We start from the raw sequence: 25,394 nt of genomic DNA on the forward strand, positions 1-25,394 counted from the left end.
CATAGTGGCAGGCACCTGTAATCCCAGCTACTCAGGAGGCTGAGGCAGGAGAATTGCTTGCACCTGGGAGGTAGAGGCTGGAGTGAGCCGAGATCTGCCACTGCATTCCAGCCTGGGCGACACAGCAAGACTTCATCTCAAAAAATAAATAAATAAATAAACTTTAGAAGAAGAGACAGATAACTTTCCTTTTTCTCTTTGCCTTTGGATTATAACCTCTGATGTCCTATCTATCTGTGGAACAACTATTTCAGACACAAAAGTCTCTTAGATCTATCACATATACTTCTCTTTTCTACCCATTTCTTCCCCAACACACCTACTTACTGAGATTTCTTCTTAAAAAAAAAAAACAAGACAGTGCCACCACTTGACTTTCCATTCCTTTTTTATCCTCTTTGATGGAGCTAATGTTGTCAGCAGATCCTCCTCTAACTGTAAAAGTTGCATAGTTGTCACAAATGCAGGCAAATGACTTAATTCCCAACTGAGCTGGAACCTCTCAATCATAAAGATGGAAGACGAGACAATGTTGGCTTTATGGAGGGGCAAGGAGGATGGGGGATGGGGGGAGGGTGACTTAGTTACTTCCAATTTTCCAATTGTTTTATAAGACAACGAATATTGCTAGGTTTCAATGATTACAAAATGCTAATCATCAAGAATAAAACTGAAAATAGACTCAAAATTTGACTTGTTTTAAAACTTAGGTTGGGCGCAGTGGCTCATGCCTGTAATTCCAGCAATTTGGGAAGCTGAGGAAGGCGGATCATGAGGTCAGGAGTTTGAGACCAGCCTGACCAACATGGTGAAACTCTGTCTCTACTAAAAATACAAAATTAGCCGGGTGTGGTGGTGCGTGCCTGTAGTCCCAGCTAGTCAGGAGGCTGAGGCAGGAGAATCACTTGAACTCGGGAGGCAGAGGTTGCAGTGAGCAGAGATAGTGCCACTGTACTCCAGCTTGGGCGACAGAGCCACACTCCATCTCAGAAAAAAAAAAAAAAAAAAATTAAGCTAGCAGTTACTTCTGGTCTCCCTATCTGCCATTGGGTGCCTTTCTACTCAGAGGAGATTGGGGTCTCCCAGAAGTCCCTGCGTTTCCCGCCTACGTTCTGGGCTCCCCCAGAAGTCCCTGCGTTTCCGGGTCAAAAGGCAGCTTGCCGCGCCACTGCCTGAGGGCGTTGGCTTCCGTCTCCTGTGGGTTAGTTCTTCCAATCGAAAAGTTGGTGCCTCCTTTCCAGCGAAAACCTGGGACTTTCCATCCAACCGTGAGCACCCATCCCCCTCGCCCCGTGTCCTAAGGCAACTTCGGAGAAGGTCTGTGAAAGGGGTAGAAGGGCTTGCCCTCACAGCGGCCTAGCTCCCGTCAACAGCAAGTCTGCCATTTTCTTAACGCCACTGTTGTCGAGCGACAAGGTCATCCCTCCCATTTCCAAATCTGTGAACATGATGCAGGCAGGCAACGCGGGTGGAGGAGGGAAAAGAGGCGATAAGAAATCTTCAGGAAGAGAGTCATTACAGATTAGCGTATGTGATTTGGAATGTGACAGTTTTAAAAAAACATGGCTGACGCTCAAAGAACTCCATGATAAAGAGCTGCGGCGTTTACAAGCAAAATTAACAAGTCTGAGGAAACAGCGATTGTCAGATGGGAGGTGGACGGGCTTCATAGCCAAAATTAAAGAGTTGACTGAACAGCAGAGAGTCCTGCAGGGCACCATTAATGACTTACAAGACCGATTAAAGGCAAAAACCTGTGACCGCTGTTCAGCGAAAGAAACATACAGGCTTACGCTAGAGAAAGCCTATTATGAAATGCAACGACGAAATCTTTTCTTTATTGCTGAACTCACTAAAGAAAGAAATAAATTACAAAAAGAAAATAAAATGCTTCATGAAAGAATAAACATACATCAACAACAGTTTCAAACTTCTTATTCTGATTTGGATTACCTCTTTCCTGGTAATCAAATGACTATGTCAGATTTTTCAGTCAGGGAGCCTGCACAAGGAAGCCAGGAGCATGTGTCTATCAGATTGATACACCAATCACAAAGGAAACAGATAAAACCTACAAGCACAAAGGAACTGCAACAAAGTTCAGACTTTCCAATTCCATGCTTTAGTCAAGACTCCTTTCAAGTGCTAGGGACCCCTTTAGCAAGGAGTACCCCTAAGGACAGTAAGCGTGACACAGAAGACAGTGCCATCCAGAAGTCACTGGCAAGCTCTATTTTGGATTATTATATAAGCTCATATAACCCTCGTACGAAGGAAAATAAAATAATCCCTTTGAATCGCTTTCCTTTAGACCCTACTTTAAAATCTATACCAAGAAGAATGGATGCTATTCCTTATTTTAACATTGAATTTGCAGTGAGAGATAGCTCTAACCAGAAACATTCCAACAAACAGCCTGCTTTGGAGAATATTAATGAACCTACACATGCAGAGAATGGTACCAATAAGCCTCAATGTGATACTGAGGGTGTCTTTTTGGGGTGTGCGCTAAAGAGAAAAGTGAAGACAGAGTCACAAAGAAAGAGGAAGTAGCTTCCCGGTTTCCCCCATCTTCTCTCTTAAGGAAGCAACAATGTTTTACTTTTTCAACAGAACAGTCTTCCTGTCAATTCAGACTGTGTAACTGGTAACTCCTGACTCATTCCTTTTCTCACGATATAAGAAACTAAGCAATAAGGCCTGAAAATGTTTGGCAAATGTATCTAAGACTTTGAAATAGTAAATTTTTGTCAGTTAATAAAATGCAGCTACAAGTAGAGAATGAAATTTATTCTTCAGAATCCATATAAAAGTGTAAAGATAGAACATCTTTTCATTGGCATTAAAACTGCTACTGTGTATGACTCAATAAAAAAGAAAGTCAAGAGAGGACCTCAAGGGTGTGGACTTGAAAGAGATCAATATTTAAATGCATATAGAGTAACTAAAACAGAATATTTACCAGACAAGACAAAGTAACTAGAATACATTCATTGAGAAGGATCTAGAAGAAGACATTTCTTATAACAAAATATGACTTTACAGATATACGGCATGACTTTATACATATAAAGACAAAGAGATGTGACATAGACTGTATACTAGTTATTGAAAATGTTCTTCTTTAAAATCAAAAAGCAAGAGCAGAAGACTACAAAACCTAACTAACAAAGACCAAAATTGGCACAGAGTATTGCCACTGAGCAAGCATGGTCAACATTTTCAAGAATAAGAGGAACTATCAAGTTCACAAGAAACAAAACAGTCATGGTTTTACCCATGACATAAAAACAAAAACAAACAAAAAAGAAAACCAGAGCCTTGTCACTGGTTAGAAAAAATGTGGTGTGATGTGTGTGTGTGTGTGTGTGTGTGTGTGTGTGTGAGACCTACAGTGGAGGAGGGGAGAGAACTAGTCAGCAATCCATCTCTTCCCCTCCTCCTACTGTCTCTCTTTCTCCTTCATCTTTCTTTGGGCTGTGGTGGTATTCAACCACTTCAACTACTTTTTTGTTCCGTTCTGCTTTTTTTCTAATGTATCTCTTGAACCTATTTTTTTTTTTTTTAAGGCTAGTCAAGTTAGGCAATGGGAGTAGAGAAGAGACAAAGATTGGGCCTCTTTTTTTAAAAAAAAAAATTTATTGAGAGATTCATTTACCATAAAATGCCCACATAAATAGTGCACAATAGTACAATAGCTTATAGTTTGGGTCAAGACTAGTGAAACCTTCACCACAGTTTTAGAACATTTTCATTGCCTTAAGAATAAACTCCATAAACACTGGCAATTTCCAGATTCCACAACATAATCTGTGATGTTTATGCTAAGTCATACATTCCCAGAACTTGAAGATTTCAGTTATTTTTATTTTATTAAGGAACTTTAGAATTTATTCATATCTAGTTATTTGTTTTAATGTTTCTATAGCTACTTAGATATAAACTTATTTTATTTCTTTACATCCTGCATAATTATATTTAAAACAAGCAATAATTACTAAAAATAAAAAATAGAAAATGAGTAAAAGATAGCAATGACTATGATGATCCCAGGTACTTTATGTTTTTCATTCTTGCATTGTTTTTTAACAAAAGTATTGTGAAACGGAAGAGAAGGGAGGGAACTATATAAGTAAATGTGGCATTTGGAAATAAGATAACTTGCTTTTACTTCCAGAGGACATGCAGTTTATGAAAGTTCTTAGGTCGTATTCCATAATATAGTGTAAAGAGGAACTGGTGACAGTAAATACAGCTCTATACCAAGGAGAAAAAACAAGAGCCTGACAAACGATGTGACACCAGAAGATTCCATACAGTGTTGCTGCAAAGATAATGATGACATTCCCTACCCTTCAAGAACTCTTCCTGTCTTTTTATTTCTTATTTGTCAAATCCTGGGTTTAGTAAAAGCTGAAGTATTAAATATGCATTCTGGTGGTTATTTCCTTTTAGTTACATTGGTAATTTGATGAATTAGATGCTCTTCATGAAAAAAAAATGTTTAGCACTTCTAAAACTATTGCCTCATTTTAGAAATTCATTTGCAAAATTATGTTAAAATTACTTCAAAGACTCGACCTTGTGTTACTGATATGAACCTATTTTAAGGTTCAATTTAAGAAACATTTTAAGGTTAGAGTCTCCAAATATCTGTTTATAATGTGCATGTGCTCTACCTCCAGATGATGATCAAATACTGTTGCATGAATGTGTGAACCTGTGAGGGTGTATGTCTAGTACAGTCCATGCTTAATATGCTGTAACTCACCTTCTGAAATCATTTTTACTATATACAGGTAGCACATCAAGAGGCTTCTGATTTCATACTGATCCAGGCGGTTATACTGGGATACACTACTCCTTGTAGAACTCTGTCGGGTCTAAAATATAAGGACAGGATGTTTGTGAAATAGTGTCAGTACCAAAATTTTCCACAGCCTTTAACTCAGTAACTCATTTTTTTAAAAAATCATTAGATCTGTTTGGGAAAATTCTAAACATAAATCTAAATTTTATATCATACTTGGAAGGTGAATGGGCTGAATCTTTCTTGTCTAGTAATAGCTAGTAATATCACTAGAAATTACCTTGAGGTCTTCACAAAGATATATCCATGAATACTGTGTATGTTTCATTCTCATATCCCATGTGTTTTAGTGGAAAAATATTAAAACAATCATGGCTATTAAAGGAAAGATAGCTTTTACATGGAGTGAAAGCATAAGAAACACCTTCAACTTTTTCATTTGAATCTCTCCTTAGAGTTTATTAAAATCCAACCTCCAAATCATACATTAGAAAATCTATCTTAAGGGCTAATAAGGGCCAGGTGTGGTAGCCCACACCTGTAAACCCAGCACTTTGGGAAGCTGAGGTGGGAGGATCACTTGAGGCCAGGAGTTTAAGACCAGTCTGGGCAACACAGCAACACCTGTCTCTACAAAAAAAAAAAAAAAAAAATAGCTGGGTGTGGTGGTATATGCCTGTAGTCCTAGCTACTCAAGAGGCTGAGGCAGAGAGATTGCTTGAGCCCAGAAGTTGAAGGCTCCAGTGAGCACTGATCATGTCACTGCACTCCAGCCTGGGTGACAGTGCAAGACCCTATCTCTAAAAATTATAAATAGATAAATAAAATGGGCTAATTATATTATGATAATTAGGAGGACCCAGTAATACTTCACAATTAGCACCTCTACAAAATACTGATGTTCATATTAATGACTTTTGTTAAAAGTATTAGAAATTAAGCATGACAAGATCTGACTTATTTGGGGATTTTTATGAATAGAATAACAATAAAAATTTTTGGTTATTAAAAACTAATACTTTGAGTTGAGCTAAATTGGGGATGCATATTGACTAAGGTATGATTTACTAAGAAATAACTTTCACTTGGAGCAAACAGACCTAGGTTCTGATTGCTTGCTTAGCTACTATGTAACTACTAGAAAGTTATTTAACCTCTCTGACCTTCATTTGCCTCAGCTATGACAGTATCTGTTGTCACAATTTCTAAATGGTGTGAAAGAGAAACACTTGTGAATAAATTACTGCTTGCCCAAAGGCTCAGGGAACCAGTGGAAGTACAGTCCACTGGTTCTCAAGGGTAATACCCAACTAGTAGCATCAACATCACCTGGGAACTTAGAAATACATATTAGCAGGCCCTATTCCAGACTTGTTGAATCTCACCCTGGGGTAAGGCCAGACATCTATTTTTTTAAGCCCTCCAGGTAATCCTAATGCACACCAAGAGTACCATGATATAGGAGAAAAAGTGCTAGTATTAGAAAATCTGGGTTTGAGTATGGCCCTGCCATAGCTGGTTGTTCTAAGTCATGATCCCAGTTTTCATTTGTAAATTGAGAGTTGGAATTTATGATTAAGGACCCTTCTAATATAATTATATACAATTCTTTGATTTTACATAACAGCATGGCAAAACTTTACTGGTCTAAATTGAGGTCTCTCTGCCCTAAGGCAGTCGCACCTTAAATTTTAATGGTAGGCGTGAAACAACTTGATAGAAAAGTTGTGAGGGTATATTCTGATTAAGTGATGGTGGGACCCTAAGATTGTCAGTTTTGGGACCTCTCTTTTTTCCTCCCAAATTAATACCATTACTTTATTACAAAAGAATGAAAGACTGCATTAATCCTGCCAGGATATGCTTTGTTTTAAATAACAAGGCACATTAGATATTTTAAACTTGAACTTCCCCTCTCTAGAATAGCGTGCTAGGATTAAGGGAGATACTCAGCGTTAGAACTTTTGAGGATGAATGCCTTATTCTCTATAAATAGTTTAAGACATTGAAGTAGCAGCTGCCAGGATAAGAAGATACGGCTAAAATATCTAAGAATTATGGGATGCTTTTTGCAGATCTAGGATGGACTACAGGAGAGTAGAGAACCCCATATTTATACTATAAAAAAACTGTTGCAGCCTAACGTGTCACTAGGGTCATCCTATATATTTAAGTTCTTACATTTTCACCAGTGCTGCCTTGATCTGGAAATCCTGTTGCTCCTTCTGGGACAAGGGAGCCTCTTGAATCTTCTCTCTTAATTCCATGTCCATTTTGAAAAGACCCATAAGCTGGAAAAAAAAGTCAAGTCCTTGTTGGTGAGAGAAGGAACTATTAGAAATATTTAAAAAGTATATATTTAAAGATATATTTAAATATATAAAAGTATAAATATATATATTTAATATATATAATATATATTTAATGTATATATATTAAAAAATACATTTATATATAATATTTATATATATAAAGTAAAAATATATAAAAGTATATAAAATATATAAAAGTATAAATATATAAAAGTATATATTTAAAGATATATTTAAATATATATTTAAGAAATATATAAAAAGTATACTGGACTAATTTAAGTAGAGACGTTAATATAGCAAATAGATCATGGACATCTAAAGCGTGAAGTTTATTATATCAAAACACCATAAGAAACCAAGTAAAAGTGAAGCAACTTGTCACCTTTCAAAATACTTTAGCATGTATAAAACAACAAGAAATTCCTTGGAAATCGTAAAATAAAGCTACGCAAGTTAAGAGACAATTTTATAGATAAGGAAGCTTGAGCCCAGAAAAGGGAAATATCTGGCTTAAAATTGGTGACAGATAAGAAGAATGGAAACCAATATTTGTCTCATTATCCTCTATTTTTTCAGTATGCCAAGCTATGTTCTAAATAAGCTTAGACAAGGAAACTTAAGCAAATAAATTTAGTTGCAAGTGTGAGTCAGATTTTAATTTAACTTTAGTAGAGATCAAGCTATGTATGGTCTTTATTATGAAATATATCAAAAATACTGAGAAGTAGAGGGTACATTTCTAAACACCCATGCAATATATCATCTGCAAAGGGCTTAATTACCAGTGTCTTTGTCAGTGCTCAGACTCCCTCTATTGGCAGGTGAAGTAAAGCCACATGGAAACTCATCTCTGGATGCCTGTAACAGAATATGATACCTGGGTCATTTAAACAAATTTGTATACAGGATAAGAAACCTGAATTAACAGAATAAAATGTTACAGTGATTCTAAACAAAGCTCACTGTGAAAGTCTAAATCAGATACCAGTAACTAGTATTTAGGTGACTCTCTTAAAAAAAAAAGGCTACTAGCATACTGTTGTAACCATGACCTCTAGCTAAGTGACATAATTCTAGATGGCTGCAATTGGTACAGTCTTTTTTGTTTTTGTTTTTCGAGACAGGGTCTTGCTGTGTAGCCCAAGATGGAGTGCAGTGGCATGATCACAGCTCACTGCAGCCTCAACCTCTTGGGCTCAAGTGACCCTCTCACCTCAACCTCCAGAGTAGCTAGGACTACAGGTATGTCCCACCACGCCCAGCTAATTTTTGCATTTTTTTAAGAGATGAGATTTTGCCATGTTGTCTAGGCTGGACTCAAACTCCTGGGCTAAGTGATTCTCCTGCCTCAGCCTCCCAAAGTGCTGTGATTACAGGTGTGCACCACAGCGCCTGTAAAGTCTTAACATGGTTCAGTTCTCCTCCTTACAACCAGGGCAATGCTAGAAGAAGGTGTGTGACCAGAACCCCTAGGTAAACTTGAGCTGCAAAGAGAACAGAGAAGTGAAATATTTCCAAATAATACTGTCAAATATATGTGGAGGGAGCATAAGCATGAAATACTATATTTGTGAAGTGAGACCAGCCCGACACTCAGGTAGGTGCAGTACCCACATTCAGCCAGTTAACATGACTGGAAGCCACAGGCAAGCAAGCCATTAGAAAATTTAAAAGCAGCATCCTCACGAAGGCAGGGCAGGCATGACAAATTGGCTGGAGCATTTCATGGGGGGAATTTGCAAAGGAAGCCGTAAATGACACAGTTTAACCTGCTACCCAACAATACGACGGGGCCAGCCAAAGTGCAAAGGTGATCTTAGGTCATACAGAACATGGAAGGGGGCAGAAGTTAATAGTTCCACAGGGAAGACTATAAAGTGTATAATTTGGACATTGTATTTTAATAGGGTTTCTGGTAAACTGGAGCATATTCGGAAAAGGGGTGACCAAGAAAGCAAAGAGTTTTGGGGGCCGGGCACGGTGGCTCATGCAGGTAGGTCACTTGAGGTCAGGAGTTCAAGACTGGCCTGGCCAACATGGTGAAATCCTGTATCTACTAAAAGAAAAAAAAAAAAATTAGCAGGACGTGGTGGTGCATGCTTGTAGTCCCAGCTACTCTCGAGACTGAGGCAGGAGAATGGCTTGAACTCAGGAGGCGGAGATTGCAGTGAGCTAACGCTACTGCACTCCAGCCTGGGTGACGGAGAGAGACTGTCTTAAAAAAAAAAAGTAATAAAGAATTTTGAGTGACAGATTAAATAGAGATATTTATATTTGGCTTGGAGAAAAATTTAGAAGGCACATGTAGAAAGGGTACATTTGGAGGTAGGAACAGATGTGTTCTATGTGTCTTTAGAGACAAAACTAAGACCAGTAGATAGAAAACCTTTTAGGTCGAATGTGAGAAGGAATGTTTAAATTGTTACAATGGCAAAAGGTTGTTTTGCCAAATAGGAGACTGATCACCTCCAAAGTTCCTTCCGACTCTTAAAATTCTAAGGGAAGCAAAAGAAGCACAGACCAATTGTGATAAACCAAAGAGTCTCACCAAGAAGTGCTGAAGGAGACTACCAAGGGAAAGGAGAAGCAAAAGAATACGGTTTAGTCCCCAGTGCCTAATATCTTGGAAGCAGAGAATATTTTGTTCAGTTTAAGTTGAATAAATGTATGAAGCCATATAACAACAGAAAATGTTAAGAACAAAACACAGGGTTCAAAGGATTTGTGGTGTTCTCTTGGACTTTTTATCCAAAGTGCAATCCTTGGACCAGAAGCAGCCAAAAGCTTGTTAGAAATGCACACTATCAAGTCCCACCCCAGGTCTACTGAATTAAAATCTGTTTTAACAAATTCCCCAGGTGATTCATATGCACATTAAAGTTTGCAAAACGCTGTGTTAGGAAAAACAGTGTACATGTAAAAATGGAGTAAAAAGTGAACTCCTGGTTGGGCACGGTGGCTTATGCCTGTATTTCCAGCACTTTGGGAAGCCGACGCAGGAGGATTCCTTGAGCTCAGGAGTTTGAGACCAGACTGGGATGCATAGTGAGATCTTGTATCTACTAAAAATGAAAAACATTAGCTGGGCATGGTAGTGTATGCCTGCAGTGCCAGCTACTTGGGAGGCCAAGGCAGGAGGATCACTTGAGCTCAGGAGTTTGAGACTGCAGTGAACTATGATTGTGCCACTACAGTCCAGCCTGGGTGATAGAGTGAGACTGCGTCAAAAAAAAGTGAACTGTTAAGGTTGAGATCATATAAGCATATGACCCCAATTCATATTGAGGAGTTTGAGACTGAAGTGAACTATAATTATGCCACTACACTCCAGCCTGGGTAATAGAGTGAGATTCTGCCTCAAAAAAAAAAAAAAAATGAACTCTTAAGGTTGCCCTCCATATCATATAGAATATGACCCCAATTCCAAATGCATTCAATAAAACAGGATAAAACTCAAACAGGAACACATTACTACTTACAGAATTAGGCATGGCTGCACAAGAATACAAGGTATCTCGACCTGCTAATCGCTGGATATTCTCCAAAAGCAGTCCAACAAAGGGGAGGTACAATTGTGCTATTTTGGCTTGTTGGTTCTGAAAAATAATTATCAAAAACTTAATAGGTATATAACATGTATATATTACAAATAAACAAAGTTGGCTTCATATATAAATTTAGAGACTAAAAAGTAAGCTAACATCCATGACAAATTAGTGAAGCATGAGTCTATTTATACTCGTAGTCTGAAAACTAATTACCACAGAACTTTGTTGGCATTTGGATTTATCCATGATACAGAGTCAAATTACATCCCTCAAACGTAACTATATAAAGTAAAAGGTATTTTGTAAAAAATAGAAGTTGGCCTATAAAGCAGATGATATTAGTTCTGTTTTTCAACTCCAGTGAGGGTTGAGCTTCCTGAGAGCAGGGACCATGTCTGTCCTGTTCACTGCTTCATCCCCAGTGCCTGGGCACATAGCAGATGGTCAACACACATTAGCTGAATGAATGAGTAAGCGGAAGAAGTAAAAAAAGGTAAGTTACTATATTCATTCAAGAAACATTTTTTGCTTCCATTAAAGCTGCAATTATAATATGAACTTGGCCCCCTAAGTCAATTATAAGACTTGGGAGATTGATATATTTGTAAATACATAAATAAAACTGGCCACCGGGACTCTTAAATAATGTGGTACCTCTTATACCAATTTATTTATTTCTCTCCTCAGCTTATAGACATTCCTTGCCAGACATGTACATACACTCAAATCAGAGAAAACAGTGGCTGTGGTGGCATAAGAGTTGCCCTCCATATTTCATGACTTAAGGAGGTTTTTCTGGAGAATTAGATAAGGCCTCCACGGCAAAATGATCAACCTATAGAATAAAGAAGATGACTGGTCTCTTACTGTTGTTTTAGTCTGCATTTATTAATTTTTCATGTGTTAATTGGCCATTTGCACTTCATTTGTGAATTTCAAAAACCTTCTTAACAGACTTCCTTTCAACATAGTACCCCATTAGTAATAGTATCTACCACCAGAAGATTCTGATTTACTAGGTCTGGGCTGCCCCAGATGCTGCTGATGTACATAAATATTTCAGAACCACTAACCTAGTCCAACTTCCTGCCAAGGCAGGAATGAATGGCCTTTACATGTATCTTTGACAAATAGTTTTTAAAACTTCTTTTAAACTCCAGCCCTTTCATGGGTTCTATTAGAAAGGTCCTTTATCTGAAATATACTCCTCATAAGTTCTACCTCCTAGGCATAGCTCTGCCCTTCGGAGCTAGAAGGAATAAGTCTACTTCTACTTTTGCATGACAACCCTTTAAATATGTGAATACAGTTACCAGGAATCATCTTAACTCACTCTTTTTTTTTTTCTTTTGAGACTGAGTCTTACTCTGTTGCCCAGGCTGGAGTACAGAGGCACAATCTCAGCTCACTGCAACCTCCACCTCCCGGGTTCAAGAGATTCTCCTGCCTCAGCCTCTAAAGTAGCTGGGATTCCAGGTGCATGCCACCATGCCTGGCTAATTTTTGTATTTTTAGTAGAACCAGGGTTTCACTATGTTGGCCAGGCTGGTCTCGCCTGACCTTAGGTGATCCTCCCTCCTTGGCCTCCTAAAGTGCTGGGATTACAAGCGTCAGCCACCATGCCCAGCCTCAATTAATTCTTATCAAGGCTAAATAACTCTCATTACTTTCCTTTATTCCATGGCCTTGGTGTCAATATTTTTCACTTAGTGATTACCCCTTTTTTGGTGGTTCTCTAATTTTTCAATGTCCCAGTTGAGATTTGAAAGGCAGTATAGCTAGCGGCTGACAGCACAGATTTGCAGTTAGAGACATGCACAAAACCCAGCTCTCCCATTACTAGCTACTTGATTCCAATCAACTCACTTAACTATAGTTTTACTTTTGGTAAATGGGGGTGATAGTAATGATATCAATTCATGTGAGGTATTTAATATAGTGTTTGGCATATAGTGAGTCCTCGATAAATTTTAGCTGCTATTAATATTATGGCTTCCATATAGGAGTCCATTTTAGTTCTGATAGTGAGTGATCTCCAGGGGAAGAGAAATGACAACTCTCTTACGCAAGCAAGAGCATAGGAAAACATGCAGTCATTGCCAAATATGTTAAAAATTTTGCCTGCACAACAGATAGACCATAATCTAAGAATCTATTAATAGAAGACTACTTAGATAAATAAAGTATATCCATATGATAGAATACTATGCAGCTACTTTTTAAAATGTGGTAGATTTAATCTTCAGACTGTATTATTAAGTGAAAAAAGAAAAATGTATAATGGTTTCCATTACATTTTATACATATATAATATGTCATATAGACTTTTGCTTGCATAAAATAGAAGTATAAATAAATTTATAAGAGTAGTTGCTTCTGAAAAGATGAATTGGTGAGTAGAGGTAAGGAATGGGAGACAGGCATTTTGATTTTTGTTTTCCACCATGCATGTGGATTACTTTTTCAAAAAAGGAAAAAAGATTTGCCCACAGCCCAGCTAGAAGTAGAATCTGCAATTCTCTTAGTTATCAACATTACTTGTAGTGGGTACAAGAACTATATAGGCCCCAGGGTAAATATTAGATATTGGACATTCTTGTTCTGAAAAGCAAAAAAGTCTCATCATAATTATAAGAAGAGACATTGCTAGTTTATGAGTAATACATAACAGAGACCAGTGATCTCTCCAGAATTTTATAAAAGCAGGGGCTTAGGAGTGGCAATTGGATGGAAAGGGTGGGGATGATTAGGGAGTTGAGTGTTAAAGCAGGCTTTTCATAGGAAACATTCTTTTTTTCTTTTCTTTCTTTCTTTTTTTTTTTGCTTATTACTTTGGGGTCCCTTTAGAAGACTGATGGAAATTATGGGGGCTTAAGGCTCCCTCCAATCCCTCACCTTGGTACCATCATTAATAAGAAAGATGCTCTACTTGGATGTATTTGATAAATGAACTCTTACCCAGGTTGCCTGGAAACTGCACAGAACAGAGAAAGGACCTTTTATGTTCTTATTCAATACTCTAGAATTGAAACTTTGGTTAACCAAGACCATGGAGTAAACAAACTTCTTATGGAGAAAACTCTATCCTCATTTAATGTCTATGAAGCCTCTGAACAAAGAGGAAAGAGCTTCAGAAGTCATAGAAAGAGTAATAAGGCAATCTTTCCCATAGTTTAAAACCTCAAACACTCAAAGAGTGTCTAACTTATTTACAGTTAACAATAGCTGTGTGTGTACATATACTACTCTAAGAATTTTAAAAGTAAGTAAAAAGTGTCCAAATTTGTGATGCAAAATATTTAATTCTGCCTCTAGGTGGTGAGAATCCCACTGGCAAAATCCAACTTTCTTCTACTTTCATCTGAAGAGGCAGTGGAAAAACATACAGCTTTTTGCTTCAGAGACGGGAAGTTCATTTTGTACTTTCCCAGTGATTCATTTAAAATCACGGCTAAAGACATTTTCCCCACTACTAGGCATAAGCAAGTAGTTAGCCAAAACCCAGTGATAATGCTTTTTAATTTTTGAGACAGAGTTTCGCTGTTGTTGTCCAGGGTGAAGTGCAATGGTGCAATATTGGCTCACCACAACCTCTGCCTCCCGGAATCAAGGAATTCTCCTGCCTCAGCCTTCTGAGTAGCTAGGATTACATGTATGTGCCACCATGCCCGGCTAATTTTGTATTTTGAGTAGAGACAGCGTTTCTCCATGTTGGTCAGGCTGATCTTGTACTCCCGACCTCAGGTGATCCACCCGCCTTGGTCTCCCAAAGTGCTGGGATTACAAGTGTGAGCCACCGCACCTGGCCCTGCAATAATGCTTTTTTAAAGGCTTGACCAAGCTTGATTAGACTGGAGGACTTTTAAGATTGGATATCTTAAAAGTTTTTTATTTGGATATATTATACCAGTTAACTTGTGCGAAGTCAATATCAACATTCACAAAAAGTGAAAAATAGCACATAACTGAGCCAACTACACTAAGTGGAGGTATGTTATAATGTATCAAAACCACAGCAAACTGCGATAAACAATAAATTACATCTTAAAGCTAAGGAGTTTAAATCTACTTTAGGATACAATCACATGAAGAAAAATAGCAAGATTTACAAATAAAAAATCACTGTAATTCAAGGAATGTGAGTAGATGTCACTGGTAGGCATTTTCTGTTTATAAAGGACAAATGGGAATACTGTACAAAAACAATAAAATACATCTGCAAGTCAGCTTTCCAAAATGACTACAACAACAAATGATATCATAATTTTATTTATATTGGAATATAAAAAGAAAGGGATAAATTATTTATTCTGGCAATTTTTTTTTTTTTTTTTTTTGAGATGGAGTTTCACTCTTGTTACCCAGACTGGAGTGCAATGGCGTGATCTCGGCTCACCGCAACCTCCGCCTCCTGGGTTCAGGCAATTCTCCTGCCTCAGCCTCCTGAGTAGCTGGGATTACAGGCACGCGCCACCATGCCCTGCTAATTTTTTGTATTTTTAGTAGAGACGGGGTTTCACCATGTTGACCAGGATGGTCTCGATCTCTTGACCTCGTGATCCACCCGCCTCGGCCTCCCAAAGTGCTGGGATTACAGGCGTGAGCCACCGTGCCCGGCCCAGGATAAATTATTTATTATGAAACAATATTATGTTTCCTAGAGAGATTTATGACACAGTGGAAGTAAATTAGAGTATTCTAAATCCATACAGTTTGCAGTTTACTTTTTCAAGCCACCAGAATTTAATGTCAACAAGATTTCAATATATATGTTAAAAGTACAGTAAATAGGCCTGGCACAGTGGCTCATGCCTGTAAATCTCAGCACTTTGGGAGGCTGAGGCAGGCGGATCATGAGGTCAGGAGATCAAGACCATCCTGGCCAACATGGTGAAACCCCATCTCTACTAAAAATATGAGGATTAGCTGAGCATGGCAGTGTGTGCCTGTAGTCCCAGCTACTCGGGAGACTGAGGCAGTAGAATTGTTCGAACCGGGGGGCAGAGGCTATAGTGAGCTGAGACTGCGCCACTGCACTCCAGCCTGGGTGACAGAGTGAGACTCCCTCTCAAAAAAAAAAAGGTGCAGTAAATAGCAACTGTAGCTGTGATTATTAGTCATAGACAACAGTGTAATGTACATAAAATATACAGCCACAACCACAGCTATTTATAGTAACACCATCCCATTTTTTTAGTAAGAAGTAAAACTTATTACATATTTTATATATGATATATATTTAAAGTTATATTAAAACATATATTTCACAGAATTTTTTTAAAAATTCATAATCAGTTTATATAATCATGAAGCAGTTATATTGTTCTTTAAATATGATTTGAGAAAACAGTATATTTCTTTTAACAGTTAACTAAACAATATATGTATATTTTTGAGACAAGAGTCTCTCTCTATCACCCAGGCTGAAGTGCAGCGGCATGATCTCGGCTCACTGGACACTCCGCCTCCCGGGTTCAAGTGATTCTCCTGCCTCAGTCTCCTGAGTAACTAAGACCACAGGTGTGTGCCACCATGCCTGGCTAATTTTCATATATTTATTAAAGATGGGGCTTCACCATATTGGCCAGGCTGGTCTCAAATTCCTGGCCTCAAGCGATCCACCCACCGTAGCCTCCCAAAGTGCTGGGATTACAGGCATGAGTCACTGCTCCCGGTCCTAAACGATATTTTTAAAAACCTGATGATTTGAGGCCAGGCACAGTGGCTCACGCTTGTAATTCTAGCACTTTGGGAGCCTGAGGCGGGTGTATTGCTTGAGGCCAGGAGTTCAAGACCAGCCTGGGCAGCATGGTAAAACCCCATCTCTACTAAAAAAAATACAAAAATTAGCCGGGTGTGGTGGTGCTCACCTGTAGTCCCAGCTATTCGGGAGGCTGAGGCAGAAGAATTGCTTGAACCAGGTTCAAGTTGTTGCAGTCAGCCAAGATCATGCCACTGCACTCCAGCCCAGGAGACAGAGTGAGACTCTTGCCTCAAAAAAGAAAAAAATCCTTATGATTTGAAACAAAAATCTTATTTGCAAAAATTAATTTTCCTCAATGCTTATATAATGCTCCTTACCATAAAAACTTCATCTTGTATAAAAAATCATAGTAGAAATTTACCGGTGTGAGACTGATGACTGCATGGATATCCTTACCTTGTGCTGGTATCTTGTGTCAAATGCGTGTTTTATCAAAAGATTCTTTATGACAGAGATAGCTGTATATCTGATCTCATAATTGTCCTGAAGAGCAATGGAAGTTTCCCTCAGAAGTAGACCAACCAAGAAGTGATGCTTGCAATACTCATCTGATAAACTGTATTCGAGATTTGAATCTGCAGTACAATGAAATTTATAGCCCATTTATGAAAAGATTCAAAAAATGACTATAATTAAAATACTATATTATTTAATAATATGTGATCATGCTAGCAAGAGCTATAATTTTTATTATTAATGATTCTGAGCAATTCTTTTAACATCTAGAATAAGCATGCAAAATTATACAAGATAGCAGCACTCATATTTTGGGCTAGATGATAGCTTTAATGATCATTTCAGTCAGGAAGAAAGTCCCTAGATTTTTTTTCCCCTATTTTTCCCCCTAGATTCTTTTAAACTTACAGAAATCTTAGGATAGAACCTACAATAAAATAATTATATATTTTGCAATATTTTAACGTATTTCTTTATAGCTGAAGAGACTTTGTCACAACTATAAATTTGAATAATTCTACACAATAATGCTTGATTTACTTATCTATTTATACTTATAAAGTGGGAAAAGACAAACTAAACAACTGAATATTCTAACAGTATTGACTGTTTTCGTAAATAATACATATTGGGCTGAATATATACATGGGCCATAAGAACAATAAGGAAAATAGCCTCACTTCATTCTAATCCATCATTACTCAAAAACGAATCTTTTATATAAGAAAATGATCACTTCAAACTATGTCTTTCCCTTCCTTTAAGATCCTCAGTCTATTTTATTTATTTATTTATTTGAGATGGAGTCTCATTCTGTTGCCCCAGCTGGAGCACAGTGGCACAATTTCATCTCACTGCAACCTCTGCCTCCTGGGTTCAAGTGATTCTCCTGCCTCAGCCTCTGAAGTAGCTGTGACTACAAGTGCACACCACCATGCCTAACTAATGTGTGTGTGTGTGTGTGTGTGTGTTTGTATCTTTAGCAGAGATGGGGTTCACCATGTTGGCCAGGCTGGTCTCGAACTCCTAACCTCAGGTGATCTGTCTGCCTTGGCCTCCCAAAGTGCTGGGATTGCAGGCATGAGCCACCATGCCTGGCCTAGATCCTTGGTCAATTTTAAATCCCAGATGATAATATCATGGTTGGGATTTGCCTTATAACTACTTATAGGGGACTGTGATCAAGTTTAGTAATTTTTTTTTTTTAAATGGAGTCTTGCTCTGTCACCCAGGCTGGAATGCAGTGGCGTGATCTTGGCTCACTGCAACCTCTGCCTCATGGGTTCAAGCAATTCTTCTGCCTCAGCCTCCCAAGTAGCTGGGATTACAGGCATGCGCCACCATGCCTGGCTAATTTTTTCATATTTTTAGTAGAGACAGGGTTTCAACATATTGGCCAGGCTGGTCTCAAAATCCTGACCCTGTGATCCGCCCACCTTGGCTTCACAAAGTGCTGGGATTACAGCTTGTAAACTTGCTGGCCAAGTTTAGCAATTTTGATAGATTTCTAATATCTTTATTTCCTTTCCCCTACTATTTAATTAGATAGGCCATAAAGCTGAAGGATATGTTTTCTATTTCTCTTTTGGCCTCTTCAGCACTTAATATAATGCTTTATATTCAGTTGGGACTAAATGCTGCGAGTAATCCAATTTAATCCTAAGTCCTGATGATCTGTTCACCCCTTCTTTTTCCTGACTTCCTCATAGTTATAAATAAATATTGGGTGAAGTACGTGAGCTATTCATGCTCAAAATTGAATAAAGGGGTAGTTGAATAGGAGTGCTATGGTTTAAAAATATATTTTCTCCATTTTCAGTGGCTATAACTCCATCACTAAAACCACCACTCAGCAGATACTTCTAAACAGACCAAGGCAGATTATTTTCTTCCTGCATCAGTCATGCTCTTTTGTGAATCCCCATCACCTTCTATGCACAAGGGCCAGCACTCACTAACAAAGGTGGCTTTATCTGGGTAGATTTTACTAACAGTAATCAATTTGTTACTTTGGTGATTTGAATAAATCCAATCAGGTGGTTTCATCTACACTTGCAAAATTGTGGCCAAGGTGTCACTAAACAGCATCTGAGAGAAAGAGGCAAGCCTAAGAGGTGACACAGTAAAACAAAACAAAACAAGTAACTTCCAGTTCCCCAACCACGGCCTCTATGCTGGCTTGCAGCAGGAACTTATATTTTGAGGGAAGATGTTTTAAAGTTGATTTCTCCAGCAACACTCAATCTTATTTTAAAAGTAGACAAACACACTGCCTCCTAGATTTTCTGGCTACTTTAAAGCCTCATTCTGGCTAGGGAGGATTTGAAAAGCAAACAAAGCCCCCATTCATCTTAGCAATTCATCAAATCAATTGTTTTCAAAAACAGCAAGCTAATTTAGAGTGAACCGAGTTAAACCTACCTACTGAAGTCAAACGGTCCACCGCAAATGAAAAAAAATCTAATTAATATATGAAAAGAAAAGGGACAAATAAAAAACATAGTAACATAAGAATAGTGCTATACAACAAAGCATTCAATAAAACTAACAATGGAGATAACTGAAGGCATTTCACAAATTTAGCACATACATGTTACTATTTCACTCTATCTACCTTTACATTTTTTTGATGCTTTGAGCAGAAATGCATTTATATGTTTTTTTAATTTAGTCTTATACAAGATCCCAAACACTACTACAGAGAGCAATTTCACTAGTATCTGACATTTGCGTTTAAGCAGCAATCTATTAACACTGAGTATGTGTAAAATATGAATATTATTACTGATATTATGGAGGAAATGCAGAAAACCATTAATGGACTTCAAATAGCAACAATTCTGAGATTACCTTCAAGTTGACTGATTTAACTAAAAAACATTATACTATACTAGTGCTAGCAAAACATGGAAAGAACAAACTCAAATGATGGAAAATGCAAATACATGCCTTGAACTCGCTGCAGTTTAGGTTTTGCAAATGCCATTGGCAAGTTCAGAGGAATGTAATGTTCGTGATTGCAAATTGTTTGCAGAAATTCAAACTTGTATTCAGCCAGAACCTAAATGGAAAGAAATGATACATTAGTTCATATTTAGTAGGCATTCGCTATTTTAAGAATATAATACAGCACACTAATTTTCACAATGGAAGTGCTGAGTATTCTAAGCATACCTTGAGATGCGACCTGTACAGGGAAGAGTTAACATAGCAGGTCCAAGATTACTATCCTTAAAAAGGCCTGCTTGTTGGATGGCATCTAAAAAATGAAATTTTGAAACGTTCCCTACATGATAAGTTGCGCCTTCTGTGTCAGCCTGCTTAGATTATTTGTACAAACAACGTGATTTATAATGGACACCTGCTTTGCTTTCCTTTCTGAGTCTGGAATTTTGACCAGCCTCCAACACATAATCAGCCTCCAATAAAAACCCTCAACTCTGAGTTTTCAACAGCCTTCCTCAATCAGAAATACTGCACACTTACAAGTGCATTTTCACTGCTGGAAGAAGACTGTGCTCTGTGAGGCCCTTCACAGAGGGAAAGAGCTCAGAAAGCCTGCATGTGGACTGCTACCCACCCCATTTGATGTATTTTCCTTTCCTGATTCAGCTGAGTATCCTCATCATGTCACACTCATGAATCTTAGCCATCAGTACAACTATATGTTGAGTCTGTGAATCCTTAGAATGAACTACTGAACATGTCGGGGGGCCTGGGGACCCCCAAACACAACTCAGTATTTCTTGCTTTTAGGTATGTCTATACTCCAAGTACTAAATAAAAACAACAGTTCCAAATCCCCTAGAAGAGAATAAACGTCACTTTTGGTCTTATGCCCAGATGTCTGACATCGACTACAATCGTGTCCTTGTAACTTACCTTAGGATCTTTGGGGCTGAATCCAGATATATAGTCATTTATCAAATTGAAAACAAATCCTCTATCCATTAGTGTCAAGCAGCGCTATAGAAACCAAAACAAAACGCAGGGTTAGTTACATAATTCTAAAAGTATAAAGTTTAAGAATGTAAAGTTTTAAAAATTCAAAATTGGTTCTACACAAAAAGAAAGCCATTTTCATTTTTATAGATAACTTTCTTACTTTCTAGTGACATTAAGGAAAAAGATAAAGGGCAAGTGGCATCACTGGAATCGGGACTGAAGGACCTCAATTATACAAATTTCAAAACAAGATGTATATATAGCCATACACACAAATATACACTTATCTATACATATACACACGTACATACACAGGCACAGATACATAGCTGTAACCTATTTAGCTACACTTCCTCATTTTGGTCAGCTCCCAAAGCCCAAGTGAGTCGACCTCATTTTGGTCGACTCCCACTTCCAAAGGGAAGTGTAGGGTAGTCTGTTAGCTGCTGAAAGTGAGGCTTGGCTATTTACATATTAATAATTCAGACCAAAAGGGTTTTTGTGTTCAGTGAAGTCAAGGTCTAAAACCTCCCTTCTCTGTGACAGCCCTAAGTTATTCATATTTGCCTGCTGTTATTCTCCTAGTTAAACCTCTCACCACCTTACAACTGAAAAACTGCAGTTAGCCTCCTTAGTCTTCATGCCTCTCATGTCTCCATCCATCTGCTTCCAGATTAACCTCTAAGTCCTAGCCCTAATAGTGTAATTTTCCTGCCCCAAAGCTTCCAATAGTTCCCTATGGTCTCTAATAATTTCAAACTCCTTAGCTTGCCATTCTAGAACACTCACAATCTTGTCCCAACTTACTTTTCCAGCTTCATTTGCCAATAGATCTCATTGACTTTCTTTGACTCTGTGTCAAAAAAAAAAAAAAAGAAAAAAAAAAAGAGAGACAGGTAGAGTCTTGCTGTCACTCAGGCTGGAGTGTAGTAGCACAGTCATAGTGCACTACAGCTTCAAACAATCCTCCTGCCTCAGTCTCCCAAGTAGCTGGGACTATAGCTGGGCAAAGCATGCCCGCCTATAGCATGGCAGGTGAACCATGCCCAGCTATAATTCACTTAGCATCCCCTCAAGATGCACTGTGTATTCCCACTTCTAGGTCTTTGGCTCACGTCATACCTAGCAATTCTATCACTACTTCTATCTGATCTTGTTCATTCTTTAAGGTTCTCATGAAATCCCATCTTCCTTAACTACATTGGCCCATGGATCCCTTTAAACACTTTATTCAATATGAGCTTGTATTTTACTTATTATTTTCCTGTCATCTCACCTAGATTGAACAATAAGAATGATCTTTTTCTTTATATCCTTCATAGCGCCTAGAATATTTCTGTGAAATTCAAAGAATTCAATATTTCATTAACTAGCTAGCAGCGATTTAAATGCATGAGGAGGCTTAGGGGTATTATAAGGAGTGGTAGGGATGGTGGCAACCTAGAAAGTATGTGCTCTCATTTAAATAAACTTTCAAGCTATATTTAAAAACACTGTGTGCAACAAGCAACACTTGTCTTCTGACTAGGGCACCTGTATGTGTCCTCTGATTTAATTAATTAGTCATTTCATTGGGGGACAGGGACAAATTTGTTGTGATCAATTAAGCTAAAAGATATGGCTTTTATTCAGAAAAGCCAATAACAAATGCTGATGAGGATGTGGAGAAAAGGGAACCCTCCCACCCTTTGGTGGGAATGTGAATTAGTATAACCGCTATCGAGAACAGATTTGTTTGTATTTCTGGTATTACTGGTATCACCTTTATCTTGTATATGTATTTAAATTTGACTACTAAGATAGCTTCTCACATCTTTTTTTGTTTTGTTTTGAGACGGAGTCTCACTCTATTGCCCAGGCTTAAGTGCAGTGGCATGATCTCGGCTCACTGCAACCTCCACCTTCCGGGTTCAAGCGATTCTCCTGCCTCAGTCTCCCAAGTAGCTGGGATTACAGGTGCCTGCCACCACGCCTGGCTAATTTTTGTATTTTTCGTAGATACAGGGTTTCACCATATTGGCCAGACTGGTCTTGAACTCCTGACCTCATGTGATACACCCACCTCAGCCTCCCAAAGTGCTGGGATTACAGGCATGAGCCACCGTACCTGGCCAGCCTCTCACATCTTTGAATCACCACATAGAACAGAAGACAATGTCTTCTATGGAGGTTTCTCAAATAACTAGAAATAGAGCTACCATATGATCCAACATTCTACTCTTAGGTATATACCCAAAAGGAAGAAAATCAGTGCATCAAAGAGATACCTGCATCCCCATGTTTGTTGCAGCACTGTTCACAATAAGCAAGGTTTGGAAGCAACCTGTTTTCCAACAGTCTTATGATGACCTAGCTGAGTCTCTAGAAAGTGGTTAATTTTTTTCTTGGGCTTCCTATCAATGAAGAGGAATTCCTTACCACATTCCAGCTGCCTTTAAACTCACCTTCAGAAAGCTAGCCAAACTATAATTCACATTTCTGGATTCATCGGGAATCTCCGCATACCGAATAGTCACATGGGGAATTATTGCAAGAAGCAGTGAATGTAAGACATGATGATATGTCTCTGGAAATCTCTGGCCTCGGGGAAGCTGAAATGAAATAGGCACAGAAGAAAGTCAGACTTCCCAAAGGTCTAAATCAATTGCCATTTTTACTTTCAAACATAGTCTATGAATAAATATATCTTAAAACTGGAGTATAATTGTTCTCCCAACTTAAAAATGATATCACTAGTTCAAGATGCTCTTGACTCTGTTTCATTACAGGAACTATCTAAATCTCTTAACTATCTACCTGACTGAGGTTATCAGCAAGAATATGCTGTTCTGCTCCAACTTTGGAATATCATGCTTCTGAGATACAGACACATCCCAGTTTTGTTTTGTTTTTTTCTTTTCTTTTCTTTTCTTTTTTTTTTTTTTTTTTTTGAGGTAGAGTCTTGCTCTGCCTCTAGGCTGGAGTGCAGTGGCATATCTCGGCTCACTGCAACGTCCGCCTCCTGGGTTCAAGTGATTCTCCTGCCTCAGCCTCCGGAGTAGCTGGGACTACATGCGCCTGCCACGACGCCCAGCTAATTTTTGTAGTTCTAGTAGAGACGGGATTTCACCACGTTGGCCAGGATGGTCTCAATCTCTTGACCTCATGATCCACCTCCCTTGGCTTCTCAAAGTGCTGGGATTACAGGCCTGAGCCACTGCACCTGGCCCCCACATTCCAGTTTTCATTCTACTTTTTTCTTGGTGCACGAGGTATATGTGCACTTCAATTTCAGGAAACGTATTCTATGAAAATTCTGATAAAAAATAAGTATAAGGTGAATATTTTGTACTTCACAAGGTCTTGGCCTTATCATTCCTATGAATAAGAAAATATTTTTGTACCTTTCAAACAATTAAAAATTACAACTAAAGGTATACATGACATTTCAGGATAATATCTAGTACATAAAGTATTTATAACACTGCACGTGCACGGACAAAGGTAATGTCTGATTTAACCAAATGAGTCTTCCCAAGAGATATTTTTAAGCCATAAGACAAAGGCAAAGCTTCTAAGGTGATGAGTTGTATATAGCAAATGATTATAGGAAAGAATCTATGTGGAAAAGTCTCTGCAGATTAGACGGTGAGAACATATCAACTGTGAGACCTCAGATTTATGCAATACATCCATTGTTTCTGTAAGCAACATTGAAAAAGCTAAGCACTAGGAGCCTTTAAATATAAAAGGGTATTTGCATGGCTATCTGAGAGTAAAATTAGCTTTTTTGGTCGACATCAAATATTACTCTTATAAATATATACAATTATCATTTGCCAATTAAAAGTTATTCTTTTGTGTTGTTGTTGTTTTTGAGATGAAGTTTCACTCTTGTTGCCCAGGCTGGAGTGCAATGGTGCAATCTCGGCTCACCACAACCTCCGCCTCCTGGGTTCAAGCGATTCTCCTGCCTCAGCCTCCCAAATATCTGGGATTATAGGCATGTACCACCATGCCCAGGTAATTTAGTATTTTTAGTAGAGATGGGGTTTCTTCATGTTGGTCGGGCTGGTCTCGAACTCCCGACCTCAAGTGTTCCACCCACCTTGGCCTCCCAAAGTGCTGGGATTACAGGCGTCAGCCACCGTGCCTGGCCTAAAAGTTATTCTTTATCTTAATTTACTTACCTTAATCTTATTCTCTTCCAACAAGTATGTGGCCATCGACTTTGCAATTATTTCGAAGAAAAACCATGAGTACTAAAAAAAAGAAAGAAAATCTTTAACAGTTACCAAATCTTTGAAGCTTAGCAAAGTTTGACACATCAATATGGGTCTTGTCTTTGAACTTTACTAACATTTTCAAATGATCCCAAGTCATTATCAAAGTCTCACAGAATATCTGTAAACGGTTTTAGCAAAAAGGTACTATTGTACTTCAGGGCTGACTGGTAATAGCCAAAGGAAGGGTGGGAATCTTTGTCCCACTGTGGAGGAGTATTTTATCCCCAACATTGCTTCTCATTGCCCACACATGGTAATAAGAGCAAACCAATTTCTAGTTTATCTTGTTAC

The 25,394-nt window shown here is 38.3% G+C and overlaps 1 protein-coding gene across 2 annotated transcripts in view; it reads right to left on the reverse strand.

Annotated features, from left to right (window-relative positions):
- DOCK11 (dedicator of cytokinesis 11) overlaps nt 1–25,394 on the reverse strand; it is a 188,397-nt gene that overhangs the window by 49,450 nt on the left and 113,553 nt on the right. The window contains exons 26-35 of one of the 2 annotated variants that reach the window (XM_064361620.1): nt 25,008–25,079; nt 23,283–23,429; nt 20,776–20,859; nt 19,843–19,954; nt 19,315–19,353; nt 16,834–17,012; nt 10,605–10,721; nt 7,908–7,983; nt 6,992–7,101; nt 4,772–4,883 (exon numbers count right to left, since the gene is read on the reverse strand). In XM_064361620.1, coding sequence (XP_064217690.1) covers nt 4,772–4,883; nt 6,992–7,101; nt 7,908–7,983; nt 10,605–10,721; nt 16,834–17,012; nt 19,315–19,353; nt 19,843–19,954; nt 20,776–20,859; nt 23,283–23,429; nt 25,008–25,079 — 1,048 coding nt within the window. The remainder of the gene's footprint in view (nt 1–4,771; nt 4,884–6,991; nt 7,102–7,907; nt 7,984–10,604; nt 10,722–16,833; nt 17,013–19,314; nt 19,354–19,842; nt 19,955–20,775; nt 20,860–23,282; nt 23,430–25,007; nt 25,080–25,394) is intronic. The other variant, XM_012475980.2, reaches the window with a different exon arrangement.

Source organism: Aotus nancymaae, unplaced genomic scaffold, assembly GCF_030222135.1.
Source record: "Aotus nancymaae isolate 86718 unplaced genomic scaffold, 86718_ANA_hifiasm-v0.15.2.pri h1tg000004l, whole genome shotgun sequence".
Taxonomy (NCBI): domain Eukaryota; kingdom Metazoa; phylum Chordata; class Mammalia; order Primates; family Aotidae; genus Aotus; species Aotus nancymaae.